Raw genomic sequence first — 13,744 nt, 5'->3', positions numbered from 1 at the left:
AAAGTTGCCAGCGTAAATCACGGAAATCCGTACAGCTTGCCACGTCATCATGCTAGCGCCATTTTCGGAAATTTGCCATGTCATCAGTTTTGGCGTGTGTCCGGATCTTGCTTTATTTTACTGCTTTATGTCACTTGGGGCTCCATTGAACGGGGTCCCCATAAGTTGGTAGGATTTCTTCTTCTGTTACTTGTTCTTCTTAGGGTTTAGGCCCCTCGGCCGACATTTGTAAGTTGGCTCCATTCTTCAAGCTTTGACACGTCAACAGCTTGTTATAGCCTAAATGACTTTGAATTGAGCCTAGACACCCTTTTAGTGCTCGGATTCCAGTGCGGATTGGCCCGACCTACTCGTGGCGACTTGCCCTTCCCGATTGTGGGTGAAACTCTCGGTCGTCAGCCGTTTCACACTGGCCATAGGATGTCCAGCCATTTGCAACTTCAAAAAAAGGGTCCCAAAAATTAAACAAAAATCATCGGAAAGAAACCAACAACTCAAGTTAGCAATTGCCACGTCCTTGTGACATACTTCCCTCTTAAAATCGCAAACGTCCTCGATTGCGTGCCATATATACATACCGTAGATGATTTAGTGTGGTAAGCACCCTTTTATCATTGCATGTATCCGCAAGAAAGACTGTCAAAACATGTGTACAAATGACTTAATGAGACCTTCATACTTTTGTCAAACAATATACACTACTATTGCACTGAATCTATGAGTACATTTGATGTGCTAGTTCTATCATTACCTCTCCTTTGCAGACGTTTGGTTGGGGCATACGTAGGTTGTAACCCAAAGGACTCAAGATAAAGCTGCAATACATTTGGTTATTCTGATAGTTCATGCTCTTTCATCCACTTTGCATCCATAGGTGGATAGTTCTCGAACTTCACCAAACAGCATCTTGCAACCTGTCCTTTAACTTTTATGTGTGCAAAAGGCTCTTGCCTCTGCAAACGAGCATAATTCCACAACATTGTAGCGTACTACCCACGACCAAGTAAGCTCAAATTTCAAGATGATTTACGAATGCGTCAAAGAATCCAAGCAAATTCCTCAGAGAATCGAAGAGCAGCGTGTCACCTGGTAAACCCACATCACTCCCGTAGGAGATCTAGTGGCCAGTCTACCACCGTGAGACCTCTCCTCATCTTGGTTCATACTTGCAAACCGTAAAAGCGCAGTAGAAAATCAGCCCTAATTTGATAGCTTTTTGGCAGGGCGAATGCTGAAAAGGTTATGTAGAAACATGCTGAATTTCCTGTTTGTCCTGTGAAGAGGAACCCTCTTCCATGGTGTCATCCGTCTTGTCATCCATAGTGTAATTCCAAGTTCCTGAGGTTTGTGTCGCTGCTCAAAAACTAATCGAGGCTCACTACTTGAGGAAAAAGTGATTCAAGTCTCGACAATGGAACCATGAAACCAGCCTGGTGGACTTTGGCTTTCACCCAATAACTTTTCTTTAACTCTACGACACAAAAGAACTTCATGAATAAGCTTGTGATGATTGGAATTCAACACTTCAAGACATTTCACGACTTGGTAGCTAGAGCGCTCCCAAACAGACAGCGACACCCTGTTGGCCCCAAAGGCTGGCGCCCCTTTCGGTGTTTTTTTATTCTTATTATACTTGATAAAAACCTGTAAACTTCTACAAGCTGTCCTACTTTTATCGGGTTGAAATTCCTCTACTCTAATTAAATTTCGGCAATATAACCACAATAGAAGTCTCCACGGACAAAATCCCAAGTAAACATTGACTTTCTACGCACTTTAGAGCTCTTTGCAAAACCTCGCGAGAAATTACAGCTTGCTGAATTCTCTGTTTTGCGCTTTGATTAGCGTGCGGATCACTTTTTTGGGTAGCCCTCGAGCTCTCGCACTTGTAGGGTCACTTGCCCCTTGAATTAGATGAGATTCCTCACAGGAAATCTCTGTAAATTGTCCTGTACAAGCACCCAATGCTTTCCCAAGGCTCCCCTGATAGATAAACGATCCAAACGTTTCCACCTAACCCTCACCAAGCTATCCAAACCTGTCCATAGCTGTAATTGCAGGTTTTTGACCCAATTTCGCTAGCATAATGGCGCAAATATCCTTGTAGGTCAAAAGTACACGTCAAGGACACTTTCCCTTGCGGTATGGAAGCTTTCTAGTGAGCTGCAGGTCAATTTCAGCATGTTGTAATTTTCTGTTTTGCCATTGTTAGGAGCCTACTACCTTGTATACGCATTCCTAGGGCTTTCCGAGGCTCCCCTGGCGATTCCTTGTAGCTTAGGTGCGAAACCCTAAACGTGTAGAAAACCGGTGTACGAGCAAAGGGTCATGTTGGTTTCAAGAGGGGTTTCTCCACTCTTTATCATATTCTGACACCCTGAGCCATTATTGAGGAGGGTAGGTCACATGGGAGATGGATTTATTGTAGCTTTGTGGATTTCCGCAAAGCATTTGACATGGTTCTAAGAGCTCGATTGATGCGCAGATTGCATGAGATGGGGGTGCCCATAGTGTTGATTTGGGGGATTATGGATTTATACAGATCAGTAATGCGACATGTACGCACCGAGGAGGGGATATGTGACTTAGTTCACTCCACTATTGGGGTTGCCCATTGTCTCCTACTCTATTTGGTATGTATGTTGATGAGGTGTCTGAATACATTGACAGAGAGGGCGATAGAGGTGCTCAGCTGGCAAGGACGTGGATCCCATTGTTGTTGTATGATGATGATATTGTCTTGATCTCAGACTCACCAGAGGGTACGCAACGACATTTGGATGCATCACACAGATTTGCATAGGATAGTGGATTGTCTGTAAACCTTGGTAAAACCAAGGTTATGGTGTTTAACACCACACCACAGTGGATCAGGAGATCAGCACCTACTTTCACATATGGTCATGATACTGTGGAGTATACAGATACATACACGTACCTTGGGGTAGTCTTCGCTGGGCCGACGTTTTCTTTGGTGAGAGCTCATGGGGCCTTGGGAGGCTTGGAGAGGATGTGTTCGCAGGTTCAGTTCCAAGAACCTCGGACAAAGTTATGGCTCTTTGATACTTTAGTAGCCTCAGCTATGATGTATGGGGTGCAGATATGGGGACCTTCTGCAGGCTAGGATGGTTGGAGACGTATGGAGAGGCCCTTCTTATCTATGATCTCTCGACTGATTAGAGCCAATGCCTCCGTACCTCATACTATCAGTCGAGCATAGCTAGCTACCCCCCTATGGATATTGAAATTTGAGATGCTTACCAGACCAGTCTACTTTGTGCACAACCTATGGGATACTACTAGCGACAGATATGCTAGACTGGCCCTTGAGTCTTCCAGACAGTTAGCGCTACAAGGGGGACAATTCATGCTGGTACGCATAGATGACCTCATGGTTTTAGACGCATGGCTTCACCATGGACATGATGCCCCCTTTCGAGTACTCTCTTCAGGCACCCTCGCTGTCTCTTACATGGGTGGAGATTACTGGACTGATTCGACCCAGCTACATGGACACACATATGTCCCATGGTTTGCGTTGTGCCATTGGTCAGATACGCACATCCTCACATCAGCTCGAGATTGAGACTAGTAGATTCAGAGGGATACCAGCAGACAACAGGTTATGGCGCTTATGCCAGAGACAGAGTAACATTACATATGTCATTGCACAGTGTACTATGAGATAAGGGGCCGTTTAGAGCCAGAGCCAGAGTAACATTACATATGTCATTGCACAGTGTACTATGAGATACGGGGCTGTTTCCACTGCCTATTCAGAGAGGGTTTCGGTCCTTTAACTAGAGATCAGAAATGTCTTGGACTATATCTACTTGAGTTAAACAGATATAGAGACACTTTATTGATAACATGTGCGATGAATTGCCTTCCTCTGCATTAGCCATTGGCATACCTCCTCTTGGGTTTACATGCACGTGCGCACACACACATCTGCAACGTGGGCAATTGGCTGCCTTCCTTATAACAAAGAAAGCTTGCTTTGCCAAACCAAATGATATGATGTTACTTATTTAACATCCGTACGAAAATGCTACCAATCAGGCTCATAGAGTTCGAGCATTGAGCCAATGCCTCTGTTTTATGATACAAGCTTTTCTAAAACATTTAGGCCCTATTTTTTATTTGGCATGTTCACTGGTATGACGGATTGCGCATGCTGAATCCGATTAATGTTACATTTTGTAGAGCCATAGAAGCTATACCTATGCTGAGATCTGGTACTGATGCAAAAATGCTAGGCTGGATCTGATGGCAGATGCTGACGTCGAGGATCTGTAAAACACTAGGGCTGATCTGATGCTGAGGCAAAATCTGATGTTGTAGGTTGAAAACGCTTGTACTGGGTGGCTGAAAACGGTACTTTTTATGACTTATTATCTATAAGTGATTGCTCACATGCGTGTGACTTACGTCTGTACTGTGCAAGTGAGGCTATGTAACTATTGACCTACCTGATCATGCGTGTCCTTCTAGAGGCTCACAACCTGCCAGGCTAGATCCTCAGCTATACTAACTAAGACTAATGCTGACTTGGAGCAGTAGCTTGTCCACGTGGCTCAACTGCAATGCTCATGTGACAAGGTCTCCTCGTGACAGATTGGTTGATTCAAGTTGTTGGGCTGACTGTCCGTCAATCGGGAAGAGTGTAGCAAGGCTCTAGTGTCACTGGCACCGGACTCGGTAGCAGTTACAATTGGTCTTGGGTTCACACTTGGAGGACGCTCTCAAAGACTGTGTCGGTGTCTAGTGGCCTAGAGGCGCTTTGCAGGACACCGAGTGGTAGTCGACACTGCAGCCTACCACCATCACAACATCCATAGATATGCATAGTTGTCTGTCCAGAGATATTTTTGCTAGGTATACATGAAGAGTTTGACATGAGTTTGGTATGAGTCTTTGGTCTAGGGTCTACTCTTGCACACAACACTCTCCCTAGTCTCAGCCTTGACGCCCCCACTGTACCCTGTGCATTTTGTCTGGAGCTTTGTGCTCTGTCAGCTAGAGTTAGAGCTGATACCTTGAGAGTAGTCGATGCTTACATTGGGCTTGGAATTATCCATCTCATGTTTTGAGTACATTTTTATTCTATGTGCTATTTCAATTCTCTGTTCCATTTCAGTTGTCTAGTGTGCACATGGAGTGAGGTTTCTTGCATATTGCACTGAGGAGCACCGACAATAGAGAGCACGGGTATTGTTTTCCTTCTACAGATGCGACAACACAGGATGTTGATACCCCAGCCCAGTTTAAGAGGATAGCTGGTCCAAGCTCACAGGCCAAGGGCAAAGAGGTCAGTAAGAGAGCCCGTGTAATACATGACAACCCAGCGCACCTGGCTACTTTCCCCTTCTCCGAGAGTCAGGTCAACATCACTTCATCTCTACCCTCCCCTCTCACAGCCACTTTGAGCACTTCCACTCCCACCTCTGTCACTGCACCTCTTTCACAACACCTTCCATCTCACTCAATTTCCACTGCACCCGCCCCTATCTACACTCCATCCACTACAAACCCCACCTCTGACACTTTCACCTACTTCACCACTCCAGCTGCACATACACCCTCCTCCATACCACAAGCCCAGGAACTTATGAGAGGGAAACTCCATGATTACATTACGCGGACTCAGGATGCATTCAATATTGAAAATCATGCTCATCACATTATTGTCGAAGCATTGACCGCTATGGACGGCGCTCAACAAATACATCGCGCTACTTATGATGCAATGCATAGCGACTTGATTCAATGTCATCAGCGCATCTATGACGAGGAAATTCAGCTGCTCAGGCAGGTTGACACTACATGTAGGCTGAGAACCCAGCTAGCAGATCTTCAAGTTGAGAATAGGGCACTCAAAAAGAAACTCCAAGATGTTGCACTGCTTCAATTAGCCTCCTCTGCTAACGTTACCAGTGGCAATCTAGTTGAGCCAATTGATGTAGCGAAGCAAGTCGTCTCTGAAGCTGCTTCGGACAGTGTTCCAGTTCTTACGTGTACGTCGACGATTGCCTCTATGCCACTCCAAGTGGACATTGTGGCAGCAGGGACTCGGTCAGAGGTTTTTTGTCATCAGGGCGATGTTTCTCAGGGTAGAGGCTCAGAGGGCTTTCTACGTTCAAATTCCACACTTCATGCCTCAACCTCCTCTGTGTTTGTTGCACCATTAGTGGCTCCATATGCTCAACAACCAGTCTATACTGTCGGCACATATGAGAGCCATCCATTTCTAGCTTCACAGGCTCCTCTCTCAGCAGCAGCTTCTGCACCAGGATTGGGAGCTGCCATGCATTTTCCGATGTACCCTCCACCTCTTGGTTTTGGGACTTACCCAGCACCATACCAGTGGCCTCCACATCCCTATCCAGCACCATACCAATGGCCTCCACAACCCTACCCGCCCTTTTACCTGCATCAACCTCCTTCTTCAAAGCATGAGTAGCAGCATGGAGGCCTCCTTGCATTGTCTATACCATGGTGTTCTAGTGTCATTGGCTATATGGTTTGGTAGCTTCACTCTCACGGAGACTGAGTGGTCTTGTGGTGGGAAACTTGTACTAGGACTACAATGTCATTGTTGCATCAGACTAGGAAGCAGTTACACTTAGTTTTGGGTTTACACTCTCAGCGAACACTCTCAACTTGTGGACTAGACCGTGTCGGTGGTCTAGTTGACTAGAGGCGCTTTGCACGACACCAGAGGAGTGGAAGTCGAGTGGACACCTTGGCCAACCTACCACCACCACTACAGTCCACAGATATGCATAGTTGTGTTTTCAGAGATATTTTGCTAGAGTTACCTGTGATGCATAGTTGCATGCAAACACGTTTGCAAGGTTTTGCAAATGTGTGCAAACGTTTGGAGTTTGCATGCCTTTGCAAACTTGCCATGCAAAATTTGGGCGTTTAAAAAAAATGGGCACACTTTACTTTTAGTGTGTCTGGCTTATTGGCTTGGGACTAGAGTCTAGTACTCTTAACTTATGTACTTTACTCTTTATGCCATAATGTGAGTAGTAAGTCAACACTCTTGAGTCTTAACTTTTAAGTTTTGAGTCCTAATTTATTTTTAGTGTATTGGGCTTATTGCCTTGGGACTAGAGTCTAGTACTTTTAACTTATGTACTTCACTCTTTATGCCATAATGTGAGTAGTGAGTACATTTCGAACATTCTTGAGTCTGGAGTCATAAGTTTTAAGTTTTGAGTCTTAATTTTCATTGATTATGCTTTTGGTGCTTTCAAGTTTCAAGTAATCATGGTGTTTCTCAAAATTATTGTGCTTGTTTCAAGTTTAAGTCACCACAACACCGGTTATGAATGACTCATCCACCCTCGATGCATTCTTTTGCAAACTTGGCAAACTCGAATGCGAATGCACATTTGTAAGGCCCCCGTTATGAGGAGAAGCCATCGTGCGTAAAGAAAAATCACTCGCCGGAAAACCAAAAATACACGCTCAGTCTCGCCTGAATGTTATGGCCGGACGGCGGCATGAAAGTGGTCGGAAAATGGTATGTTGGCCGGTGGCCGATTTCAAGGCGGACTTGTCTTCTCGAGGGCGGCCACACATGGGCGCATTAGAGAGTCCAACTTGGACATGTCTACACAAGGGCGGCTACACACGGTTGCCTCTCATGAGAGAGAGCAACCCTTTTGGCCTATAAAAGGAGGCCTCTTCTACACACCAAACGCATTGTGGTGCATTGTGAAGTTGATGCAACAAGGTGTGTGTGAGGTGGTGAGAGTGAAGCAAGGCGGGAGCTCTATCAAGGGTATAATCCCTTTGTAACCTACTTGTTTGAAGTACTAAAGCCATTGAGAGGCTACTTTCCCATGGATGTAGCCCACATTGAGTGAACCACGTATATCGTGTGTGCTGTGCTGTGTGTGTGTGTGTGTGTGTCACAAACTGCTGACGTGTCAAAACCTTGAAGAATGGAGCCAACTTACAAATGCCGGCCAAGGGGAAAGTCCTACCAACTTATGGGGACCCCGTCCGATGGGGCCCCAATGACATAAAGGGATTAAACAAAAGCAGGATTCACACACACACAAAACTGATGATGTGGCAGCTGTACGGATGCTTTGCGTTTTGCGCTGACCGATGACATGGCAGTCGTATGGAATTCCGCAAATCGCGTTGGCAGCTTTTTGGCATTGCTTTTGGACCAAAAGCTTTTGAGTTTTGAAGGCTTTTTATGTAAACTGCTTTTGGGGCCTAGGGCCTTTAAATATGTGCTAAGGGCTCATTCTCTGGCATGCTTCCTGAAAAAGGTGGAGTATCGGCTTGTACAGTGTTGATGCAATATAAAGAAGTACCGAAAGGGGCACCAAGGTTTGGGGCCAATTGTTACCATATACATGTGGTAGTGATGTGTGTGAACACACTAGGACCGTCGGGGCATTTTTTCCCTCTTTAGGAGGTTTTTTCCCCGTGCATTGTATATACGTCCATCACTCTAGGGCTATCTATCTTTCTATTGTACACTAAGTAATATACTCTCAGTTGTGTGCCTTGAGCTTCCTTCGTCTTCTCCAAGCTGTGTGCGTTTCTCTACAACCCTAATTCCAATAATTGGTATTAGAGCAGGTTGCGTTCTCCCGGGCTTGGTCGCCAGCAGCTCCAGTATACGCCTGCTCATTTTCTCCGATTTCAGTGAGCTTTGGCGAGCGTTCGCAGATCGACAAAAATTTCGGGGTAAGCTCTACGTAGAGCTTAGTGTGCTCAGATTTCTGATTCGGGCTCATTTCGGCCTCCGTTTCCACTACAGGCAGGTCTGCACAAGCAGTTTTGTCATTTAGTGCAGAATTTTTGTCAGTGTCGTTTTCTGCATAACAGGTCCTGTACAGTCTACTGCGGGTTGTGCTATATAGCACGTGTTGGTCTCACTCAGTTTCTCCTCATTTCGGGCAGTTTTCACATCATGTGCATGCATTTACAATGGTTGACAACAACACAGATGTGTTCAAGATATTTGCTGTTGAGAACAGATTGGATGGGGACAATTACCCTATGTGGGCTTACATGATGCAACATGTTCTTGTGTCAAAGGGCGTTTGAAATATTGTGCAGGGCATTGATGTATGTCTTGGTTTTGAGGATATAGGCGATGTTGAGGATGTTGCAGGTCTTGCTGCAATGATTGCTGCTATTAGAGTTGTTTTACCTACGATAGAACAAGCTCGTTGGGATGTAAAGGATGCGTAGGCTCATGTGTTGCTTGCGTTGTCTGTGAAGCGCACCATTACTCCTTACATTCGTTCAACGAAATCTGCAAAACAGGCTTGGGATATTCTAGCAAGTCTTTATGTAAGCCGCAATGAGGCTAAAATTGCTTTACTGTTGTAAAGAGCTGGAATCGAAGATTATGCATGAGAAAGATGATATGGACACTTTCCTTGCTGGTGTCAAGGATATCAATGAGTAACTTATTTTTGCATCAGGTGAAGTCATTTCAGACAGTTCCCTTGTGCAGATTGTTCTTGATGCCTTAGCAGGTTCTTACCAGACTTTTGCTAGTACTGGGAGACTTATGACCCAAGGGAATCCTAAAGTTGCCAAGTTTGATGCATTATGCACATTGCTGTTGCAAGAGTCCTTTTCTAGAGAAAACAGGATTAGACAACGTGCAGTTGAACAGGCTTTTATTGCTTCTCAAAGAAAGGGTGGTAACAACAATGCAGCCACTTCTTATGGTTCTGCTGCAAGTGGCAAAACTTTTGCTTCTAATGCTTCTGTTGACAGTAATTCGTCTGGAAATTATGGTGATAAGGGAAAAAAGAAGATGCGTTGCCATTATTGTAAAGCTAATGATCACTTGATCAAGCAGTGTCCTAAGTTAAAGGCTAAAGAGGCTAAGAAGAAAAAGGGTGGTTCCATTGTAAATGCTGGTTCCACTACAAATGCAGCCATTGTCGAGTCTTCTGTGAAAGGAGACTGTGATGTTGATGTTGATGTTGATGCAGAATGGGCTTTTAGTGCAGAGTGCACTTACAATCCTGCTGTCCATGTTGCATGCATGTCAGTTGGTGCAGATTCACATGTGTGGTATTTCGACAGTGGTGCTACAAAGCACATTACCTCACATCGTGAATTGTTCACCTCTCTTGAGTCTGTCCCTCATGAAAATTCAATCACTTGTGGCAACAATGGCTCTTATCCGGTTTAGGGAGTTGGAAAGATTGTGCTTATTGCTGCAAATGGCAGTTCTTTCACACTTGTTGATGCACTTTATGTACCTGGGATCAAGAAGAATCTTTTGTTTGTATCTGCACTTGCTAGAGTTGGACTTGTAGTCAAAATTGTGGATGTAAGATGTACAATTCATGATCTCAGTTTTGGTGATGAAATTGTTGCATCTTGCCTTTTGTGCCATGGGCTGTATAAGCTCACTTTGTATGACAAGTGTGGACAAAATTTTGCAAATGCAGTTGCAGATTCAAGGGCTGTTTCAGATGCAAAACTGTGGCATGCACGTTTTGGGCATCTGAATTTTGCCAGTTTGTTGCGTTTGCAAAAATCTGATATGGTTGCTTCTTTGCCGCCTCTTGAAGCACCTCTCAAACATGTTTGTGAAGGCTGTATTTTGGGTAAAATGCAGCGTTTTAAGTTTCCAAAGGATGGTCTAGTTAGGGCCACATGCAGGTTGTAGCTTGTCACAATGATGTTTGTGGGCCCATGCAAACTCCTTCCTTGGGCAATTACTTGTACTTCGTGACTTTTATTGATGATTACTCCACGCATGCATGGGTATTTCCACTTAAAGCGAAGTCCGAAGTTTTTATGTGCTTCAAACAATTTCTGGCTATGGCTGAAAATGTATCGGAATGTACTATGGTGGAAGTTCGAATGTGAATTCCAATGAGGAAACGTACAGCCTATGGGGGTTGCGTCATGACTTGGGTATACAGTTTAAGCAGTGTGATGGTGATATTGCCTTGTGTCAGAAAGTTACATAGAGGCATTGCTATGTAAGTTTGAACTTGAGGATTGTAAACCTATTGCCACTCCCATGGAAACAGGTTTGAAGTTGAGTCTACGCAGTTCATGTATATCATTGTCGAGCAAGAAGCAACCTACTGTGGCCACTTCTAGTTGTGAGGCTGAGTAGAGGGCAGTCTTCACAGCTACGGTTGAGTGTGTATGGCTCAAACGCCTTATGGTTGATTTAGGATTTGGACAGGAAATTGCCAACACTATCGTCAGAGCGCATTGGCAGTTGCGAGGAACCCAATTTTTCATGCTCGTACAAAGCACATTGAGGTGCATTACCACTATGTCAGGGAGAGGCTCTCAGCAGGAGAGACGAGCTTGGCTTATGTGCGAACACAGGACAACCTTGCAGATCTTTTCAGAAAGGCATTGTCTCATGAGAAGCTCGAAGCTTTCCGCAAAGCTTTGGGCTTACTCCCCTTTGTGGACTGATCATGTCCTCGGGGCATGGCACTTCCCTTTACTCATGTGCCAGCTCTCGTTCACTGCATCACTCCAGGGGGAATTTGTTACCATATACATGTGGTAGTGATGTGTGTGAACACACTAGGACCGCCGTGGCTTTTTCTCCCTCTTTAGGAGGTTTTTTCCCCCGTGCATTGTATATACGCCATCACTCTAGGGCTATCTATCTTTCTATTGCCTAAGTAATATACTCTCAGTTGTGTGCCTTGAGCTTCCTTCGTCTTCTCCAAGCTGTGTGCGTTTCTCTGCAACCCTAATTCCAACACCAATACTCTCTGGGGTAGAATTCCGCCACTCTCTCTCTCTCTCTCTCTCTCTCTCTCTCTCTTTTGCCACACACACACACACACACACACACACATGCGTGCACGCACACACACATACACACACGCGCGCGCACGTACACACACACACACACACACACTCTCTCTCTCTCTCTCTCTCATGGGATTAGGGTTCACGTACAGTCAGCGGATTGCAAACTCGTGGGATTAGGGTTCGCGTACAGGCAGCGGACAGAGATTAGGGTTCATGAAAACGGGTGCAGGGTGCAGCAGAGCCCTCAACTCGTCTCTCTCTCTCTCTCTCTCTCTCTCTCTCTCTCTCTCTCTCTCTCTCTCTCTCTCTCTTTAGCAACAGTCCAGCAACGCGAGCACAACAGCCACGACTAGTAACACCGCCCCCTAGCACCACCAGCAACGCCTCCACGGGGAAGGCACACTTACTCCATAGCTAGGGGGAGAGAAGCTCTCTCTCTCTCTCAGCGCGAGTAGGACTGCAGCGACCAGGTATGAGCTCTCTCTCTCTCTCTCTCTCAGCGCGAGCAGGACTGCAAACTCTGCGCAGGCATTATAGTAGGCGCAGGCAGGACAACAGCGACCTGGTATGAGCATCACAGCCCACAGCCTCGAGTGCCATTGCAGGCCTTTAGGAGGTGGTCGCGTTGAGCCCTTCCCTGTAGCTGGCCCATCGCGAGTAGTCCACACAGCCTCTACGTTGCTTAGAGTTTCAGCGTTGGATGAGCAGAGCCTTCCCGCAGGCAACAGAACATCCCGCGTAGTGGGCGACAGCCATCGTTGGCCCCTGGACCGCAGTCCCCTCAGTATAAGGTAGCACCGTAGTATTCAGCCGTCAGAGCACAGCAGTACTGCCAGCCCCATCAATATTCAGCCAACAGTTATTACAGTTTTCAGCCTTCCCATAGTTCTTGCTTTGCAGAACAACAGTACCACAGTGTTCAGCGCGGAGTTCCTAGCGTTTCCTTCACGAAGAATTGTTGCATCAGTATCTGTTTGTCAGCCCAGTGTTACATCAGCATATTGCACTAGGTTCGTGCAACCGAAAGTAAATACCATTCCGGCAACGGAGTGGGGGGCCCTTGGAGGGGGTTTTGGGACCCCATCTGTTGTATGTCTTTTGCGAAATGGTTAGTGAGCCCGATACATCTCTTGCACAACAAAACATGGAAGCAATCTTCCCTACACAGGACCTTGCACAGGACACGGAAGCCGTCAATGTTTCACCTGTTTGCAAGTCGCGTGCAAAGGCAACCTTCATGCTAACGAACAAGCGGATGGCGCAGATGGAGAGGGAAATGAAGGAGTGGAAAACAGAGATGGAAGGATGGTGGAAGGAGAAGGCCAACCTCCTTCAAATAGTCTTCAATGAAGGCGCACAATGGAAGAAGGAGAAAGAGAGCCTTAATGTAGAAATACAGACAGTCAAAGAAGAAGTCTCAACCCTCAAACAGGAGAACCCAAACATCGAGATACGGACACTCAAAAAAGAAGTCTCAGCCCTTAAACAGGAGCTTGCTGATAGAGTAAGCAATGGTCTAGAGGAAGGCGAATTTCAGCCCTCGGTAATAGATGAAATCAAGGAAATCAAGGAACAGGTAAGGATGATCACAGAGGACTGTGGCAAAGACAGCTTCATGGGCGGAGATGATAACAAGGACACAGAAAAAGGCGGACGAGGCCGAAAAATGGATTGAGGTCGCCAAGAAAGGGAAAGGTCAAGAAACCCCTTGTACACCGACGCCTATCAACATGACCCTTGAAGAGGAACAAAGAAGGTGGATGCGAGCACTACATGTGAGAGTGACCGGTCTCAAGGACATAAACAATGTGGAGAAAGAGGTCACAAGCCTTACATCCATGATGGGGATGGAGAAGCCTTTGCACACAAAGGCGTGGAGGGTAGGTAAGAAAAGTAATGGCACGGGAGAGTCTTCAAAGGGAAGAGCTCTCATACTACGCTTCCC

General features: G+C 45.8%; 1 protein-coding gene across 5 annotated transcripts in view; it reads left to right on the top strand.

Annotated features, from left to right (window-relative positions):
* The window catches only part of LOC147425446 (MRG family protein), a 142,970-nt gene that overhangs the window by 62,425 nt on the left and 66,801 nt on the right, over nt 1-13,744 (top strand). The window contains exon 4 of one of the 5 annotated variants that reach the window (XM_086500322.1): nt 5,232-7,122. The exons of 3 other annotated variants lie outside the window; for them this stretch is intronic. In XM_086500322.1, the coding sequence (XP_086356448.1) occupies nt 5,232-6,463 (1,232 nt within the window). In that variant the 3' untranslated portion in view covers nt 6,464-7,122. Of the gene's footprint in view, nt 1-5,231; nt 7,123-13,744 lie in introns of those variants that run through there. One more of the 5 variants, XM_086500321.1, reaches the window with a different exon arrangement.

The sequence above is a fragment of the Adiantum capillus-veneris genome, chromosome 25 (assembly GCF_014529385.1).
Source record: "Adiantum capillus-veneris isolate H3 chromosome 25, ASM1452938v2, whole genome shotgun sequence".
Classification (NCBI taxonomy): Eukaryota; Viridiplantae; Streptophyta; class Polypodiopsida; order Polypodiales; family Pteridaceae; genus Adiantum; species Adiantum capillus-veneris.
The sequence above is the reverse complement of the archived record's forward strand: the minus strand, read 5'-3'. Positions and strand labels throughout refer to the sequence as shown.